General features: G+C 42.5%; 1 protein-coding gene across 1 annotated transcript; it reads left to right on the forward strand.

Annotated features, from left to right (window-relative positions):
• Positions 1-11,786: 11,786 nt before the first annotated feature.
• LOC141078017 (gap junction delta-2 protein-like) lies at positions 11,787-12,833 on the forward strand. The gene has a single exon (XM_073564812.1). It carries the CDS (start codon positions 11,787-11,789, stop codon positions 12,831-12,833), a length of 1,047 nt encoding a protein of 348 aa, XP_073420913.1.
• Positions 12,834-19,253: the final 6,420 nt, after the last annotated feature.

Genomic DNA, 19,253 nt, shown 5'->3' on the forward strand with positions numbered 1-19,253 from the left:
TACATGCTGCATGCACACCAACTTATTCTAGTTCATCTCTTCAGGTGTTTCGTTTCTGTGTTTTTGCATTCTGTACAGATAAAGAAAAGGGAGTCCACTGTTTTTGAGCTGGACATTATATTCATGTAGTTCCCCATGCTTGGGTGTCCATTATCTGGGCTCGGTCCTTCTCAGTCCTTGTCCATATGTATTCTACTTGACAAATGGTAAGGTTTTTAATATTAGAGATTAGGACCATCCCGAATAGGGTCATCGTGACATGGTCAGATGGCTTTTATATTTTTTTTATAAAAAATATTTTTACTAAGTACCCTATATTATTTTCATGCATATAGCTGTTTATTTACTGTATATAGGAACACACAGTCTGCTGTTCTTTTCAATAAAATTACAAAAAGGTATATTTGAGTAAAATAAATAAATAAATAAATATTGATGTATACCAGTCCAACATGTGTCCTGTGTTGGATGACCAGGTTTGTGAGCTTTTGTGAATCTGTTCACAAATCATTTTATTTTTTTTCTGCATTTTTTTAGTGTGTCAATAAACATTCAAATAGTAGAATTATGTTCATATTCACAAAGAATACCTTGATAAAGCAACAAATGAAAACACACAACGGGGGCATGACACATATACTGTGGGGGTTAGTATTTGGTCTTAACTATTCCTGTGCGTTTAGCTAGATTTACATACTTTTAATACTATATTGGTAAATTCTACTTACATTACTGCTCATTTGACCATATGATATAGTCTGCCATTTTACACATTTTCTCTTATGCAGTTATTCCTACACCTCCCTTGTACGTTGTTGCTTTTTCTTTGTATGTGTCTTAGGCTAGGTTCACACGTAGCGGAATTCCAGCAGAAGTTACTGCGAGAATTCTGGAATTCCATTCCGCAGGAATTCGCATTTTAAATTCCCGCGATTTTCCCGCTGAAAAACTAGCGATTTGCAAGCGTAATTAGCTTGCAAAATGATAGCGTTTTCCAAGCGATCTGGAGCATCATAGTGTTTGACAAGTGTGACCAACTTTTTACTATTGAGGCCACCTATGCAGCATCAGTAGTAAAAGATAGGATGTAAAAAATAATAATAAAAAAAAAATATTGTTATTCTCACCTTCCGGCATCCCGCGCAGCCTTCCCACCTCTCTCCACGCACCCGGCATCTTCCGGTCCCAGTAATCCTTTGCGCGAGCCTGCGACGTCATCGCGTTCATTCTCGCAAAGGATTACTGGGACCAGAATAACAATATTTTTTTAATTATTTTTTACAGGGATATGGTACCCTGAGCCCGGAGGACAGTCTCCTCTCCTCCGGACCGTGGGTACCATCCGCAAATGTTCTGCTTACTTTCCGCATGGTTGGCACAGCCACACGCGGAAAGTAAAGGGGGAGACAGAGCGCTTCCAATGCGTAGGTCTGTATGGAAAGTAGATGAGTGCACAGCAAGTGTTAGGCTCACCTGATAGGGTTGTGAGAGTCACAGGGGAGACAGAGCGCTTCCAATGCGTAGGTCTGTATGGAAAGTAGATGAGTGCACAGCAAGTGTTAGGCTCACCTGATAGGGTTGTGAGAGTCACAACACCTATAATCGCATAAAACAGCTGCAGCAGTCTGCACGAGGTCCAAGGACTTGGTACAAAGAGAAGGCTGGTAGTCCAATAAGAGACTGCGCTGCTGTGGTAGAATTCAAGGTATCTTTATTGCCAACGCGTTTCCTGAGCCAGTTCCAGCTCACTTCATCAGGGTAGAATTCAAGGTATCTTTATTGCCAACGCGTTTCCTGAGCCAGTCCCAGCTCACTTCATCAGGGCCCTGATGAAGTGAGCTGGGACTGGCTCAGGAAACGCATTGACAATAAAGATACCTTGAATTCTACCACAGCAGCGCAGTCTCTTATTGCACTACCAGCCTTCTCTTTACACGCGGAAAGTAAGCAGAACAATGCATTCCTATGTGGGCGGAATCGCCGCGATTCCACAAAATTAATGAGCATGCTGTGTATTTTACCGCAATGCGATTCCACCACGGGAAGATCCGCAGCATTAGCACAGCATTGCGGAATCCCATAGGATTGCATGGGATGCTGTTTTTTTGCATTTTCGCGGAAAAATCGCGCATTTAAAATCGCCTCGAAAACGCAAAAAAAAGCTATGTGTGAACCCAGCCTTACTTTTTTTCATTGTTTTTATTATACAGATGTTTGAATCAAATATTAACATTGATCATGGAGTGCTGTACACTTTTGTGAATATATACGCAATAGTTTTTCTACGTTTTCAGCTGGGTATTTATCATAGAATTATTGGTGTATAGCAAAAATAGTATGTAACAGCAAATGTACAAAAAAGGGGAGTGGGGCCACTAGTGATCTGCCTCTTGGACTAGTCACTCGGACAATTTTCAAATATATGGATCGTACCTGACTGACATGATGAAACCAAACTCTGATTCACCCTGCTAGTAGTTTGGGCAGCATGAATCAACTTTCAGAATCCATTTAAGAGGAACATCTCAGCGTGTCAGAAGTCAGCAGTGTCTTACTTTCTCTTGCGCTCCGGTATACAACAAAAATTTAGAAAGCAGCCGTTGGCTCTGGCATCCGTCGCAAACCTTGTCAGGTGCAGATTCCAGCTCTGAGACGAACAACCACCTCCCTTATACCAGGTGCACATGTGGTAGACGTCATAATGCAATCAACTGACATAAGGACATCATAAAATTTTTTATAAAAACATAGACAAATCAGACCTGTCATTTAGCCCCAATGGGCCATTGGCATTTGCTTTATTGATCCATTTTGCTTCTCTTTGTAAGAGGTACTTATTACGATTTCCACCTCTCACTGGACAATTAACCTGTTCAATGCCTGCAAACTGCAATGTGCTTGGATCAGCATTGTGCTGTTCCACTATATACTCAATTAACCTGCGGGAGCCTTTCTTAGTAACAAGTGAGTGTAAGCGTTCCCTGAAACGGGTAAATAAAGGACAAATGGTTTTGACTATATAAAAGTAACAGCAAGGGCAAAAAATAACATATACAATAAATTTTGATCTCCAAGTTATAAAATCCCTAACTTCATGCAATACAGGGCCCATTTTCAAAGGATTAATAGTAAAATGATGATCGGGTAAAGGTACTAGAATGAGGTTCGTGGGATGCAGTGAAGAGCCAGAGGAAGAGAAGGGGTTAATAGAATTTACTTATACAGGTTATAGACGTGCAAGGTGTACTCCGCACAGGGAGACAAGATCAAAAACTAAGTATCACAGGAACACTGAGGCAACAACAGAATTTGACCAAGAACACAAAATTTGGGGGGAAAAAGGTGTACGAAAGAAGTAACTTATCGCTTGACGTTCTTGTTGGGGAGAGGCTGGAATATCTCCCGACAGCGTCGTAAATCGTGGACAATGTCTCTGGCTCTGTCATGGAGGAACGAAATGCACTGTCTCCTGACCGTGCCGATGTATCCCGGACTTGCTTGGCTTGAGTGTTATGAATGAGTCACCGTAGGAGGCAAAAGCAGAAATACAAGCTAAGTCCAGAAAACCAGAGAAGTTGGCAACTATCAGATTGCAGACCCCTGAACCTATCAACACAACTAGCAGTAGCCGTGGGGGGTTCCTACGATGCCCTAGACCCCTCGATCACAGCCGGAGAATTACATAGGCCTAAAGAAAGAAAGGGGAAATCTAAACTGCCCCAGAGCAGACCCCAAAGCAATAGGCAGCCCCCAACATATAATGACGGTGAAGCAAGTTGAAAATACTAACACAGACAGAAAGACTGAGCAAAGACGGGGTCCCAAAACTACCTAGATAGGAAAGGACAGGAAGGCTGCTGTCTGCAATCTGCCAAAACCCTATCAAAGACATAAGCCAACAAGCTGATATAGAAAAAGGCCCTGAAGCAGCTAGGCTTCAAAAACTAAATCAGCACTCAGGTATTTTCAGAAGACAGAGCTAAATGAATTCAGCACACCCCAGCAGGGAATGGCAGAAATCCAGAAAAACAAAGCAAAACAAAGTCAAAGCACCAAAGCAAAAGGCCGAGCAGCAAACTTAGCTTTAGAGGAGCAGGAATTCAGACTGGTCTCCAAGGATCCCACAGAGAAATCACCCGCAGGGCAGAAGGGCGTCGGCAGCCTTATATCCAGTCAGTAACTCCACTCAGCCAGTCATCATCATCAGCCTCAGGTGTTTGATAATCAGGCTCACTACCTTTCTTTACCAGAAGAGGGAGTTCCTCGGGCCTCAGTAATGAAGGGGAAAATGAACTCACAACACTTGAGTACTTTGGAAAGCAGAACCAGTGTCTTTCGCTGATTCCTCTGGGATGGTGCAGAACACCATCAGCAGACAGGCCCGCAGATCGCGGTAGCGTGTGAACCTCTGACGTACTCGCTATGAGCAGAGCGAGCAAAACTATCTTTCACTGGGGGCAGGAAGGATCTGAACGGTCCGGGAACGTCCGGGGGCAGCTCAGTCAAGACACAGTCCGTTGATCAGTCAATCCGCAGGGGACTAAAGGATGAGGCGTTAGCAGTAGGAGCAGTGGGGAGGGATTCAACCATTTCCATGTTCTCCAGTCGCCTTCCCCCAAATCTCCCCCATTCCCGCGCTCAGCCCCTTTTATCTTCCCCACGCTCCCTGCTGTCCAGTGCAAAGGTCCTCCCCACTCAGAAGAATCGTCCACCGGTAACAGTGGTGACAGTCCCGATAGTTCCGGCCCCGACGTGTACAGGGAACCGCTGACTCTGTCCTGGCTCATCTTCTTACAATCGCAAAAAGAGCAACTTCTGCATTTGAAATTGCCTTTGGGACGGGATCTATCTAGCCAGTTATTAATATCAGGAGAAATTCTGTGTTTTATTAATATGTCCCCAATATTTTGACAACGTTTGAATGATACAATTGGTCTATCTTTTGCTGGATTATTGTGATCCTTGTCATTTTCCAATAAATGCCAATTTCTGTGTATCGCTTGTCTCAAAATATTATCAATAGGGCTGTATTTAAAATTGAACACAAATCTCCCACTAGTGCCCTTGTTTTTACTTGGTTTACTACCCTATAAATCATGTTGTGTGTTTTTAGCTCTATTAAAGGCATTGTTTAACATTTTTTTTTATAACCTCTTTCTCTGAAATTCCTAGTCAATTCTTCTGATTGTCTCAAAAAAAGAAGCATCTGTATTGTTAATTTTCCTTACTCTTAGATACTGACTGTAAGGTAATCCTGTTTTCATATGTTTGGATGGGCACTATTGTAATGGAGTAGAGAATTTTTTTGATAAGTCTCTACTGCTACTTTTCCATTTTTTACCATTACTTTAACATCCAGAAAGTTTAGATTTTTGGCACCAAACTCAGCGGTAAATTTCATATTCTCGGTATTTGTTGAATGATTTAAATAATCAACAAATTCAAAAAAACGCTCTGCAGTACCGGACCATACCAAAAAGGCATCATCCACATAACGCAGATAAGCTTTGATGTATTTGATGTATGGCTTTGCTACAGATAAAAGCAGTGAGCTCCGTTTTCTTTGAGCTGGACATTAAATTCATGTAGTTCCCCATGCTTGGGTGTCCATTATGGACCCTCTAATGAGTCTTGCCATATGACTTAGGATAAAAGTCAAAACCAGAATCTCAATTCGCAGACACTGTTTTGGGGCACTGCCCCTCGTCACGTCCAAAGTGTGAGATCTGGTTTGGCTGGGTGAGAGGCTAAGGGCTCATACTCACTTTCGATAGACTCGCACGATTCTCGTGCAAGTCTCTTGCAGGAAAACCTGGCACTGCTGCCGGCACTTGGACCGGAATGTGTGGCTACATGTATTTCTCTGCAGCCGCACGCTCTGGTCCTAGCGCCAGCGGCAGTGCCAGGTTTTCATGCGAGAGACTCGCACGAGAATAGTGCGAGTCTATCGAAAGTGAGTATGAGCCCTTAGACTGGGATCTCAGTCTCATTAGAGAGTCGATATTGACTTTTAGGATTGCTACGTCCTATAGGTGGCACTAGAGTTCTAGTCCTATTCCTCTCTAAAGAGATAATTTGCATGTTTTCCAAAGAAGCCTTACGGCTTAAAAGTCTCCTAACCATGGCATATCATTTTTGACATGTCACTCTCCGCAAGGAATATCGTTGTGCCTTGAATCCCACTACAGGCATAGGACACACTTTGAGGTCACAATGCAATGATTATAAGCATAGTGGTCTGACAGGACAGGTAATTACCGTATTTTTCGGATTATAAGACCCACTTTTTTCCCCAAAATTTTGGGGAAAATGGGGGTGCGTCTTATAATGCAGATATACCTTACCGGCCACAGTGGAGCAGGGTCCCAGGGTCTCTGCAGGCTGGGATGAAGGGGTGATCGCATGTGCGGCGCATCGCTGCGGGTGTTCGGTGCTGCAGGTGTATGGTGCTTCGGGGGCTTTGTTGACATTTTGTGAATTGCCTGAGCCCCCACAGTTGCATGGTTTCCTATGATGTGGACTCCAGGAAAATGGCTTCCGGGGCGGCACATGCACAGATGAAGATCTCAGCACCATGATCATGGGAGATGAGATTTCAGTGCTGACATCTCCCAAGATCTTGGTGCCAAGATCTCCATCTGCGCATGCGCCGCCCCTGGTAGCCATTGTCCTGGAGTCCACTCCATAGGATACCATGCAACTGGGGCGGCACGGTGGCTCAGTGGTTTGCACCGCAGCCTTGCAGCGCTGGATCCTGGGTTCAAATCCCACCAAGGACAACATCTGCAAGGAGTTTGTATGTTCTCTCCGTGTTTGCGTGGGTTTACTCCGGGTTCTCCGGTTTCCTCTTACATTCCAAAGATAGGGAATTTAGATTGTGAACCCCATTGGGGACAGTGCCACTAATGTCTGGAAAGAGCTGTGGAATTAATGGCGCTGTATAAATTAGTAAAAATAAATAAACTGCGGGGGTTCTGGCCTTTTACAAAATGTCGGAAGAGCTCCCGCAGCAACGAACACCCGCAGCGTCACGCAGCACATCCAAACACCCCCTCATTCGAGCCTGCAGCAACGCTCTACTCTTGCCTCCTCCAGCAGCGACAATGGGACCCCACTTCACCACAGCCACAACTCCCGGTAAGCAATAAGGCGCATGGATTACAAGAAGGACCACCATTTTATTAAAAATAAAAAAATTCCCTATTTTTCTCCTCAAAATTTGGGGTGCCTCTTATAATCCGGAGCGTTTTATAATCTGCGAAATACAGTATGTCACAATACAAAGTCAATAAACAGTGATCTTTAAAGGTTTGGGTGTGACAGCACCACACTTACACCCCCCCATAGTTATGCCCCTTTCCCTGGTATATTAATACTGCAAGAGTAAAGAAGTGAAAGTGTCTGGCAATTCAGAAAATCATTTCAATTCATCGATGAGATGGGAGCTAAAAGGTCTCATTTTTATGCACTCTCCAGTGCTTTATGCATGATTGGCAGCAGCGGTAAAGGGTTAATTCATAATCTGTCCTTATGACAAGTCATCAGTGCTCAAGTATCCAAAAAATTGTGATTACAGTAACTGGTCACGCTTCTTTCAGTGACCTGAATCTATCGCCAGAAATCTATTGCAAGCACCGTTATTCCCTGGGGCGGTACATGCACAGTAAGGTGCTGGGAAGGAAGACTGTCGCGATATGCAATCTTCTTCAGTAGTATGACCAGCACTGGAATGAGCAGCAAAAGTGAAGAATATAGCCCTGATCATCACACTTGTCTTAATGTGGGGGCAGAGTAGAGTGCAAGGCGCCGATTCATTAAGAGGCAAACGCTTCTTAATGAATCAGTCGAGATGTGAAGTCACATGCGCCTCACCACAAATCTTACTCCATTCTCTACTGGAGTACAATTTGTAGTGGTCATGAATTTGATGACCGGCGCTCACCACACCTCCATCCTGCCCCAGCACTGCCCACTTTGAGTTGGACAAAATTACATGTGAATGACAAAACTTGCACAATTTTAGTGCAACATTGAGTCACCAAACCTGTGCGACTCTTCAAAACTTTTTTTTTTACATAATTCTGGCAAAAAAGCTTTGATAAATTGGGCCCTTATTGTCTGGAACAACCTGCAAACTATGTATGATAGACTGGGGAAGAGGGTCAGCAGAGCTGTAAGTGCAGGGTCCTCCCAATGCCAAGAGTGACGTCAGTCAGTGACTGAACACACGGCATGGGAGGAAGTTCCAAAGAGTAAATGCGCAACAGTAGAAGGAGAAACGAAGAGGTGCTGAGGACCAGGCCAAAAAAATCGATGCAAATTGAATTTCTAGGTGAAATCTGCGTGATTTGCCGGATTCCGATCTTTTCAGATTCCGTCATCTCTAGTGCTGACAGATTCTACTTACACTGGAATTTTGCAGGAGAATGAACATCTGATCTAGACATTATATTGGCAGTGCATTCTATGCCAATCAGCTTGGATATCATCAACTAACAAATATCTAACTTTTGTAACTAATGTCTATTGTGTTTTCATCTAATTCTCTAATTTTATCATTGGACAGCTGGAAATCAATGAGTATCCTATTGTATAGGTTCATGAGTGAATGCGTGCCTGCCCCAATACCTGCACTTCACATCCAGTGATGGGTCTGGGGCAAATATTCACATCACTTCTTTTCTTTGCCTTTTTCTGGCATGTTCTGCTGTGCTGAATTGCAGAATAGCTGCAAAAGAGGTAATGACCCCATGTCACACTTGTGTCTTTGTCACTCACTGTAAATTAAACCTTTTTGTCCTCCTATAGTGTACAATGAGCATGTGTGCTAAACAATCTGGATGTGTGCTGTCAGCCTATTCTCCAAACAGTGAGCGACAGTCCGGCATACCCAAACTGACCTAACCTGGAGCCACACGATGTGACTGTCACCTATGAGACCCTTCTATTCACCACATGTACAATATACGGTAAGTCTGACACGTATCACCCTTCAGCAGTACTGTGTGCAGTTTCTTCCTGTAGGGGGGTGAAAACATAGAAAACTTACACAGAGGGACAAAGCATTATTAGGAATCCTCCCTGTTTTTTGGAAATTCTTAAAACCCATGATTTTTCACATAATTAATTATTTTTATTGGGTTTTTAATCGTTTACCTTATATCTATTGTCCCTGCCATTTTAAAGAAAGGATTACACGTCACATAAAATCAGAGAACGAAATCTCATACAAAGGACAGTATTTAAAGATTAGGACGAAGCCAGAAGGTTCATCTACGCACGCACTCTACCTCTTTATTCGCTATTCAATATTTTGTCTTTCAGTCCAAAAGCGGAACCTTCTTTTAACATTGAATGAAAAAATCATTTTTTATTTAAAAATAAACTGCATTTGATGCATGATTTAGTTAGAACAATGCACATGCTTTCAACTTTTAACAAGTATCCTCTACAACGTAGAGAAGACAAATCGGAAGATGGCAGAAAAAAGCACAAAGCATAATGAGTTTAAAAAAAAAAAAAAGCAAACCTCGGATTTAGAAAGACCCCAGGTCAAAGCGCGTTTAAACAAAATATTTTTTTTTTGTCTTCTTAAATGAAAACGCTTGCTCTATTTGTGCCTTTCATAATTATTCAAAGTTGATACCATTATTTTTATTAAAGAACCCAGACAACAAAATTAAAGAAGCACATCCATGGATTTTTTTAATTAAATGTGTGCATGTGGATGTAATGGAGTGTAATTTTTTTTAATACCGTATACTCATCTGCTGCTGCTCTCTCCGCTGTCTAGCGTCATTCTTCTCCTCTTCCCAGTGACGTGACTGCTCTGCAGACTCCTCCGGGTCACATTACGCTCTCCTTTATCCGGAAGTGGCCTTTACACGTAAGCCTATGGTGTGTCAGTATGAGGCACCAAAGGTTTTCATGTCTGCAGATGGCTTTCTCATAAAGAATACTGGAGCACTTGGCCAAATGACTGCTCTTGTGTATGGGCAAACTGTCTGCGATGGCTGTTGGACGGTTCAATTGTCTAATAGGTATTACCAGTAGTGATGGGCGAGTAGCATCGTTGCTCGGGTGGTCTCCGAGTATTTTGGCGTGCTCGGAGATTTAGTTTTCATCGTCTCAGCTGCATGATTTGCGACTTGTAGACAGACTGGATACATGTGGGAATTCCCTAACAAACAGGCGTTCCTCACATGTATTCAAGCTGTCTAGCAGCCGCAAATCATGCAGATAAGATGACGAAAACTAAATCTCCGAGCACGCCAACATACTCGGAGACCACCCGAGCAACGAGTATGCTCGCTCATCACTAATTACCAGTATTGATGAGCGAGTATACTTGTTACACGAGATTTCCCAAGCATGCTCGGGTGATCTCCGAGTACTCTGGCGTGCTTTGATTTCCTAACAAACAGGCAATCCCCACATGTATTCATGCTGTCCAGCAGCCGCAAATCATGCAGCTATGGCGACAGAAACTAAATCTCCGAGCAGATCCAAGCATGCTCGGGAAATCTCGAGTTAAGGTCCCATCACACACAGCGATCTCGCTAGCGAGATCGCTGATTTTGTGACACATCAGCGATCTCGCCAGCGAGATCGCTGTGTGTGACGGGGATCAGCGACCGGCCCCCCTGCCGGTTATCGCTGATCGTGCTCGAGAGGCCTGGGCCATTTTTCCATTGCTGGTCTCCCGCTGCACAGCACGCAACGCTGCGTGTGGCAGCGAGAGACTAGCGATCAGCGACGCTGGACGCCGGTTTCCAAGGTAAACAGCGGGTATCCAGGAGCCGCGGCTCCTGGATACCTGACGTTTACATTAGAAACCAGCGTTCAGCGTCGCTGGTCCTGATCGCTGGGGCTGTCTAACGATGTCCCAGCGATCCCATCATGTCGAATCATTGGTGGGATCGCTGGGACATCATTATGTGTGACGGGGGCTTAATGAGTATACTCACTCATCACTAATTACCAGCTTAACAGTGAACAAAGACCTTGAAAGGATAAAGAGCAAAGTATGTTACAATTTTATATAACATTTTGCTATATAACGGTGACACAATTTTACAAAAAATCAAAAATCCATGAATGTGGTTGTGAAAAAAAATACAATTGTGTGTGTGTCATAACAGACAGGATGGAATGTCCAATATTATTTGACAAGGTTTGGAAATATATGGAACCTTCTCAAGTTTGGTCAGTTTCCACTTGATGGTGAAGAAATCCCCAGCAAATTTCATTATAAAAGTTCTTTAACCTATAGGACACCATTACCAAATTGGATCAATAAATATTTAGGGTTGAATGCTTTAAGTCCATTACATTTCTTCAGCTATAGTGTCTAAAAAGTGATAATGGGGTTTCAAAGTAAAACTTATAATGGGTCCCCAATCTGCCCTGACCACCATGAGCAGAGATCAATAAATGGAGATTATAATTTTTATGCCTTTCACTCTAAGAAATATATATAGCTAAGCTGCAGAAGATACAGCTGTGTATATGCATGCTTGGATGTGCTTATTAAAAGCAATGATAAAAGCCTGGTCTGTCCCAAGCCTAAGCCATTCACCATTGGCTAGAATCTATGTATGGGGATATTGAGAAAGACAGATATCGGCCAAATGGATGATGTGCATGGCCAGTTTTAGTTTAGAGGTGAAATGCAATAATAACAATTATATTAGAGCATTTTTACTCCCTATTGTCTTGACTTGAAATGTTTATTTTGTGTGCATTGTCATTAATTTGATATAATTTCTTACTATACAGGTTGAAAAATGGGCGACTGGTCGATTTTAGGTCGTCTTTTAACAGAAGTGCAGAACCACTCAACAGTAATTGGGAAAATATGGCTGACGATGTTACTCATTTTCAGAATTCTCTTAGTAACACTGGTGGGAGATGCCATGTATGGAGATGAACAGTCTAAATTTACCTGCAATACTCTTCAACCAGGCTGTAACAACGTATGCTATGATAGTTTTGCTCCTGTCTCACATCTTAGGTTCTGGATATTTCAAATTGTTTTGGTGTCCACACCTTCCATCTTCTACATCATCTACGTCCTCCATAAAATTGCTAAAGATGAGAAAACCAAACTGGAAAGGGCTTATATCATGGAACTTCTTCAAAGCCTATCAATTGGAGAAAATGTATTGACTAATGCAAAAGCAGATGAACTCGTAGAAGTTAATGATCTGCCCAGGAAAGAAGACCGGTTTAGGCCAAAAATTGCTAATGATCCCATCCAAGGTCCTATTCCAGTGTTTGACAAGATGCATATCATTTACATTGTTCATGTGGTCCTCAGGTCAGTTATGGAAATGGCGTTCTTAGTCGGACAATACTATCTTTATGGTTTCGAAGTACCTCATCTTTTCCAGTGCCAGACCTACCCTTGTCCCACCAAGACTGATTGCTTTGTCTCCAGAGCTACTGAGAAGACCGTTTTTCTTAACTTTATGCTTGGAGTCGGACTCGGGTGCTTTACCCTGAATATTGTTGAGTTGCATTACTTGGGCTGGTTCTATGTGTTTCGGATTCTAGCAGTTGCCTGTAACAGCTGCTTTGAATTCAAGAGCAAGAAAAAGAAGAGGCCCAGGGTGCTGCACCCAGAACAAAACAACTTACTTATCCATTTAAAAGACACTATACAAGAACGGTTTGTCCTAAAGACATCTTCCAGTCTTACTCCAGAGAAGATTGGTTTTCTATCTTCTCCACCAACAAGTACCATATCATTCATTAATGAAGATAATGATGATACTACCTCAAGTCCAGATATTAAGCTCAGCAACAAAGCTAAAAAAAAGTCGTGGCTATAAAAAAGTTTAAAAAAAAAAATCAGTGCATTCACGTTAAGAAAGGTTAAAGCACCACTCCGGTTTTTTTTAATTTTTTAATTTTATTTCAGTGCTGGAGCCGTGCGACTAAGCAAAGTTTCCTGAGGGCAGTTTGATACTCACCATCCACAGTGTTCATCTTTTTTGGGCGCTTCTCCAGTTGGTGTCTTCTGCAGGTTGTAAACTGCTGGATTGCTCCAGTGTTTGCTGGGCGAGTCGGAAGTAACAGCTTAATGTAAGTCTATGAGAGCCAGATTGAGACTCTCATAGACTTTCACTGAGAGTTTGTGACTGTTACCTCCGGTTTCCGGTCAGTCACACGTTGCGGTCACAAGATGGTAGTGTGTGACAGCAATGGCGGCAGGAGAAGCTGAATATGGCAACTAGTAAGCATAATACTAGGGTCAGGGAACTTAGATGAGTTACACCACTCCAGAACGGAGATTAAAAAAAACATGCTGGAGTGGTGCTTTAATACTGATGAATGAACGATCGATGCACCTGTCTTTCCCCCATGGCAGGACGAGCCAGATCCATCATCGGGAGCACACTCTGTTGGTGAAACATTTCCTGGCCTTGTTTTCTCCTACTTTTCTAACTAGGTAACTGGTATAAAATGTTACAAATTGGGCTGTGCTCATTGTGATTTTGAAATCTTTCACACATTTAAATGTCTTGATAAAAACAGTGTCATTCAGATGGAATTCAAACAGAATGTCATATTTTTTAATATATTTATGACCGAAAGATGGCGTACATAAATCTTTCTCAGTGTGTGCTGTTTGACAAATAAATGCACGTGTGTACATTCAATGGTAACTGTTGTTTCAACAAACTTAAGTTTATTAAATTGCCCGTGTAACAATTATCAAAATGTTAATATACTTTCATTACCAAAATTGTTGTTCTCTAATTTAAAATTGCTCTAAAGTTATGGCCACTGTCTCGTTGTCCACTGTCTGTTGCCAAGACTGATCTGTCTATAATTACAGACAAGCAGGATGAATTCTGCTCCCATCTTTGAGTGTTACAGGGTCTACAGCACACAATACACAGTAAGAAACCTGCCGGACTTATCACACCTGGACCTGTCTATGACTTTTTTTTTATTAGCAATTAATTTGTTATATTCAGTTGCCTGTGTTTTTTTTTTAACTTCCTCTTCTACCCTTAGGGCCCCGTCACACATAGTGACTCACCAGCGATCCCGACAACGATATCAATGTGTCAGGATCGCCAAGTGTGACCAACTTTTTACTATTGAGGCTATGCCTATGCAGCATCAGTAGTAAAAAGATATAATGTTAAAAATAATTTAAAAAATCGTGATATTCTCACCTTCTGGCGTCCCACGTGCCAGCCTTAGCCAATCAAAATCTAAGCCATGGATCTCAGAAAGCAAGAGATTTGTGTCCTGCCCTGCGGCCAGAGTCTCCCATCTCTAGTACAAGTAATGTATTTGCAAAGATATTCTCGGCTTAATATGTGTGAATGACCTCTGGTTTAATAAAGTAAACTAGGAACTATGACTCTGTTTGCTTCATTTGTATTATACATGGTCAGGCAAGGAATTAGAACAATAAAATGGCTATGAAAAAGCAACGCTATTAAGATTGTTTAATTTCATTTGGGGAGAATACATTGCTAGATAAAACAATAGTCACTCAATGCCAATTATGCCCAGCAGAGGGCCCTCCATACTTTCTGTGTCATTACAGTTACACTTTTGATTAGTATTTGTTATAACAGATAATACTGATTAGGTATTGGAAAGTTTGGGTGATTTTTTTTTATTATTTGATGTCCTTTTCAGTTAATTGCTTTTCTTTTATATTGTTATCCATATGGCATCCTTTTTTATAGATCAGCAATTAATCAAATTTACAAGAGCAAATGCAGTTTCTAATTCCTAGGTTAAAATGCCAATGTATCTGTAACAGATGGTATGCGATTGATCCGTATGGGATATGATTTTTTTTTTTAGACTTGAATAGGTGTCTCTCATCCGATATATGGAAGAGTACAGTACATTAAGTGATTTTTGTCATGCTGACAATTGGCCCACTTGAAAAAATTGCCATCTGAACAGTATTTTTGAATAACATTGGTCCAGTGCTGCCCATGAGAGGTCTCTTGTTTTACAGACAGCACTCGGATAGAAAATGCGATTGTATGTACGTACCCTACAGGCAATAATGATCTGGTAATAAGATAGCAGAGAAGGTTCAGAAAATGCCATGTCAAGCAGCAGATATGTCTGTCTGAGGAGGACCACTGAGTAACCACTGAGGTGGCTGAGGAGGACCACTGAGTAACCACTGAGGTGGCTGAGGAGGACCACTGAGTAACCACTGAGGTGGCTGAGGAGGACCACTGAGTAACCACTGAGGTGGCTGAGGAGGACCACTGAGTAACCACTGAGGTGGCTGAGGAGGACCACTGAGTAACCACTGAGGTGGCTGAGGAGGACCACTGAGGTGGCTGAGGAGGACCACTGAGTAGCCACTGAGGTGGCTGAGGAGGACCACTGAGTAGCCACTGAGGTGGCTGAGGAGGACCACTGAGTAGCCACTGAGGTGGCTGAGGAGGACCACTAAGTCCAAAGGATGACGTAAGGGACAGGAGTTTGGAGGCTGCTGACTGAAGGGTATCAGTGGGGGTGTCAGTTGAAAGAAATTGAAGAAGCCAGGTAGAGAATTGGTCAATGAAGGCAGTGGTCGGGCCTGGAGGTCGGTATATGACGGCCACTTGGAGGTTGGAGGGAGAGTAGATGCGGACAGAGTGGATTGCAATGGATCTCAAAATCCAAGAAAGAATTTGCCCTAATTCAATATCAATGAGTAAAATCTGCATCGAAATTCATGTGAACAGACCCTAAGGGTGTAATCACATGGGGAGGATTGTCACCATTTTTATTTATACAGCAGCAACTTAATCTGCAGCACTATACAATTCAGATAAAACGTATGCTGTCCTGGACACCAAATTCTATAGAGGCGTCAAATTTTGGTCCCTCGTCATAGTCAATGAGCAACTTTACTGAGCAATGGCATGCACCACTTCTACTAGCAGCGCACTCGCACCCAGCAAGCACAAGTTATATTAGGGCAGCCCACTCACTGCTGAAAGAGAGCATCAGTAGAGATGACTTTGTAGACATCCAATGAGATGACAAAGCGCCCAACATAATGACTATATGGCGTACTTTGCCATCTCAGCTGCTCCTCATGCAGAGTGCAGCCATATAATTTACAGTATCTCTAATGCTACCAGTGCAGTACCTATACAGAGGGCAAGTCACAATTTTTAGAATGGAAAAAAAGCAATGTGTTCTACAGTATACCTTTTCTTCTGTTATAAAAATGGCTCAAAATAGAAGCCAAATACACCCATAATTATCAGAGTGCTTCCATTTGCGTGAGCACTGCAGCCAATCGGTGGCCGCTAATGAGCCTCAGTTCTCACATTTCTTGCGGTTGTCTGAGGTTTGTGTGAAGGATGTTTGAGTGAAGCAGCCCATTGGCAACTTCTGATTGGCTGCAATGCTCATGAGGAATAATAATGTCCCACAAGCCCTGGGAGACCCTGTCGCTGACTTTGATGGAACGGCTTCAGTGTGGGAGGTATCTGATATTTTGATTTTTCAAATTGCAGTATTTAAGAAAGGATTGTACGAGAACTAGGAAAAAAAAACTTGTAAAAGGTTAAATACTGGACTATTGATAGAGATTTAGGGTAGCGTTAACAGTCCATGTGTGAAGGGGTAAAAAATACCGGTGTTGGCAACCCACACTATGCCACTTAGTGTATAATATAGTAGCATCAAAATAGAATTGATTTCTATTCTATGTGAAAGATACTAACTTACAATTTTGATTTTACATCCACACCTGATACGCTGTGACAGCCTTCGGTTATGAAGAGGCCACCTCAAACTGTCCCGGGAACTGTGACCCTAACTTTCCCTGTTCCAGGGATACTCTTTTAGGTAGAGAGGCCCCGGTCTCCGACCTTACTATGCTTCTATTAATGTCCTAAGCTGTCCCTTCCCCCAGGAGGCCTGGGACAGATATGTTAGCGTATATACACATAAGACAAACAGGGATAACCAAAAGCAACTAACACACAAAAAACTCTCCAAGGGTAGAGAAGAATAAAGGGAAGGATAGGAAGGTACAAACCAAGTGGGAATAGGATAATGGAGAAAGCATACACCCCCAAAACAGCAGACAACAATCTCCAGTAGCAACTACGAACTTCAACTTCAGCACACCAACTCGAGCAAGCCAGAAAGCAAAATATTCACAGGCAGGGATGAGAAGGTCATGCTAGCTTTTAAAGAGAGAGAAAATGAGCAGGCCAGGAGCATCTGTGAGATGGAGCTGCATGTCTTTAACCAGCACGCAAAGAGTCGTTTACCTCTTCAGTGCCACAGGAAACAAAGACCCTTTAATATGAGGAACCAAACACAGGCTAAATGGAAGATCTGCGATTAACAGTACATAAAGATCATCTAAACCCAGATCTTCCAGGAGGACGTGACACATTCGTGACAACACCATGTAAATTTATGCTGCAGATTTCCACAGAAGATTTTACTTGTAATGCATAGGGTGAAACCTATGGCTAAGCCAAAAGAAAAATATGTGAAAAATCGGCATGTAAAGTTTGCAGATTTTGACTTGTTTTTATGGTTATGCCGAGCTCTAGCAATTGTTTACTAGTAAAATGCAATGTACAATTTTCAGCTGTGAAGTAACTGCGATTCTCTTAGGCCGGGGGGTCACACTAGAGAGGAATACGGACGAGTGAGAGGCGTTAAAAGCACGCATTACACACGGACAAATGATTCTCTATGGGGTCAGCTCCCATCAGCCGTATATTTCTCGGCCGTAATACGCCAATGCAAGTCTATGGGTGCTCAAAAAATACGGATTACACACGGACCACACATGTGACTTGCGAGAAATACGCACCCGGTGTCTTTTAGAAAAGCCGGCAATTCAGTGCGCGATACAGTAAACTCACACTGACAGGTTTAATAAAGAAAGAAAGAATAGATATATACACATAGAATACATATATATATATACACACACACACAAGTCATTGTGACAAACACATATATATATATATTTATATTTCACAGAGTTCCTGATAGCAGAATAGCCGCTAATTAACCCCTTACCTACAATTGACGTAATATTCCGTCCATGTGACCCTGGACCTAATTACCATGGATGGAATATTACGTCACCGCGATCAGCGGCGCCCACGTGGTGAGCGCCGCTGATCGCGGCCGAGTGTCAGCTAATTATCATAGCTGACACCCGGCACAATGTGTCAGGGGCGGTCACGGACCGCCCCCGACACGTTAACCCCTTGCACACTGCGATCAAACACGATCGCGGTGTACCGGGGGTTAAAGGGAAGCATCGGCAGGGAGGGGGCTCCCTCCGTGCTTCCCTGAGCCCCCCACGGCAGCGCAATGTGCAGCGCTGCTGCGGGGGACTCCTTTCCTGCAGGTCCCCAGATCCAATATGGCAACGGGGACCTCCGGGGCCTGCAGGAAGCTGGCTTCCTCAGTGCCTGCAAAGCGCAGGCATGAGGAAGCCTGTGCAGTGCCTGTGACAGATCGCTGATCTGTCACAGTGATCTGTGATGTGACAGATCAGCAATCTGTCACAGGACGGTTATGTCCCCCCTGGGACATTGTAATAAAGTAAAAAAAAAAAAAAAAAAGTGTAAAAATAATTTAAAAAAAAAAAAAAATATTCCCCAATAAATTCATTTTTTGGAAATAAAAAAAATAAAAAAAAAAACCACAATAAAAGTACACATATTTGGTATCGCCGCGTCCGTAAAGACCCGCCCTATAAAACTGTCCCAATAGTTAACCCCTTAAACGAACCCCTTAAAAAATAAAAATAAAAAACGAAGCAAAAAATAATGATTTATTATCATACCGCCGAACAAAAAGTGCAATAACGCGCAATCAAAAAGACGCATATAAATATCCATGGTACCGCTGAAAATGTCATCTTGTCCTGCAAAAAACGAGCCACCATACAGCATCATCAGCGAAAAAATAAAAAAGTTATAGCTCGCAGAATAAAGCGATGCAAAAATAATTATTTTTTATATAAAATTGTTTTCATTGCATAAAAGCGCCAAAACATAAAAAAAGACCTAAATGAGGTATCGCTGTAACCGTACTGACCCGAAGAATAAAACTGCCTTATAAATTTTACCGCACCCGGAACGGCGTAAACGCACCACCCAAAAGAAATTCATGAAACGCTGGTTTTTGTAAATTCTGCGTCCCAAAAAACGAAATAAAAAGCGATCAAAAAAGTCACATGCCCGAACATGATACCAATAAAAGCGTCAACTCGTCCCGCA

The sequence above is a fragment of the Dendrobates tinctorius genome, unplaced genomic scaffold (assembly GCF_039654945.1).
Source record: "Dendrobates tinctorius isolate UK_male_01 unplaced genomic scaffold, ASM3965494v1 ptg000016l, whole genome shotgun sequence".
Lineage (NCBI taxonomy): Eukaryota > Metazoa > Chordata > Amphibia > Anura > Dendrobatidae > Dendrobates > Dendrobates tinctorius.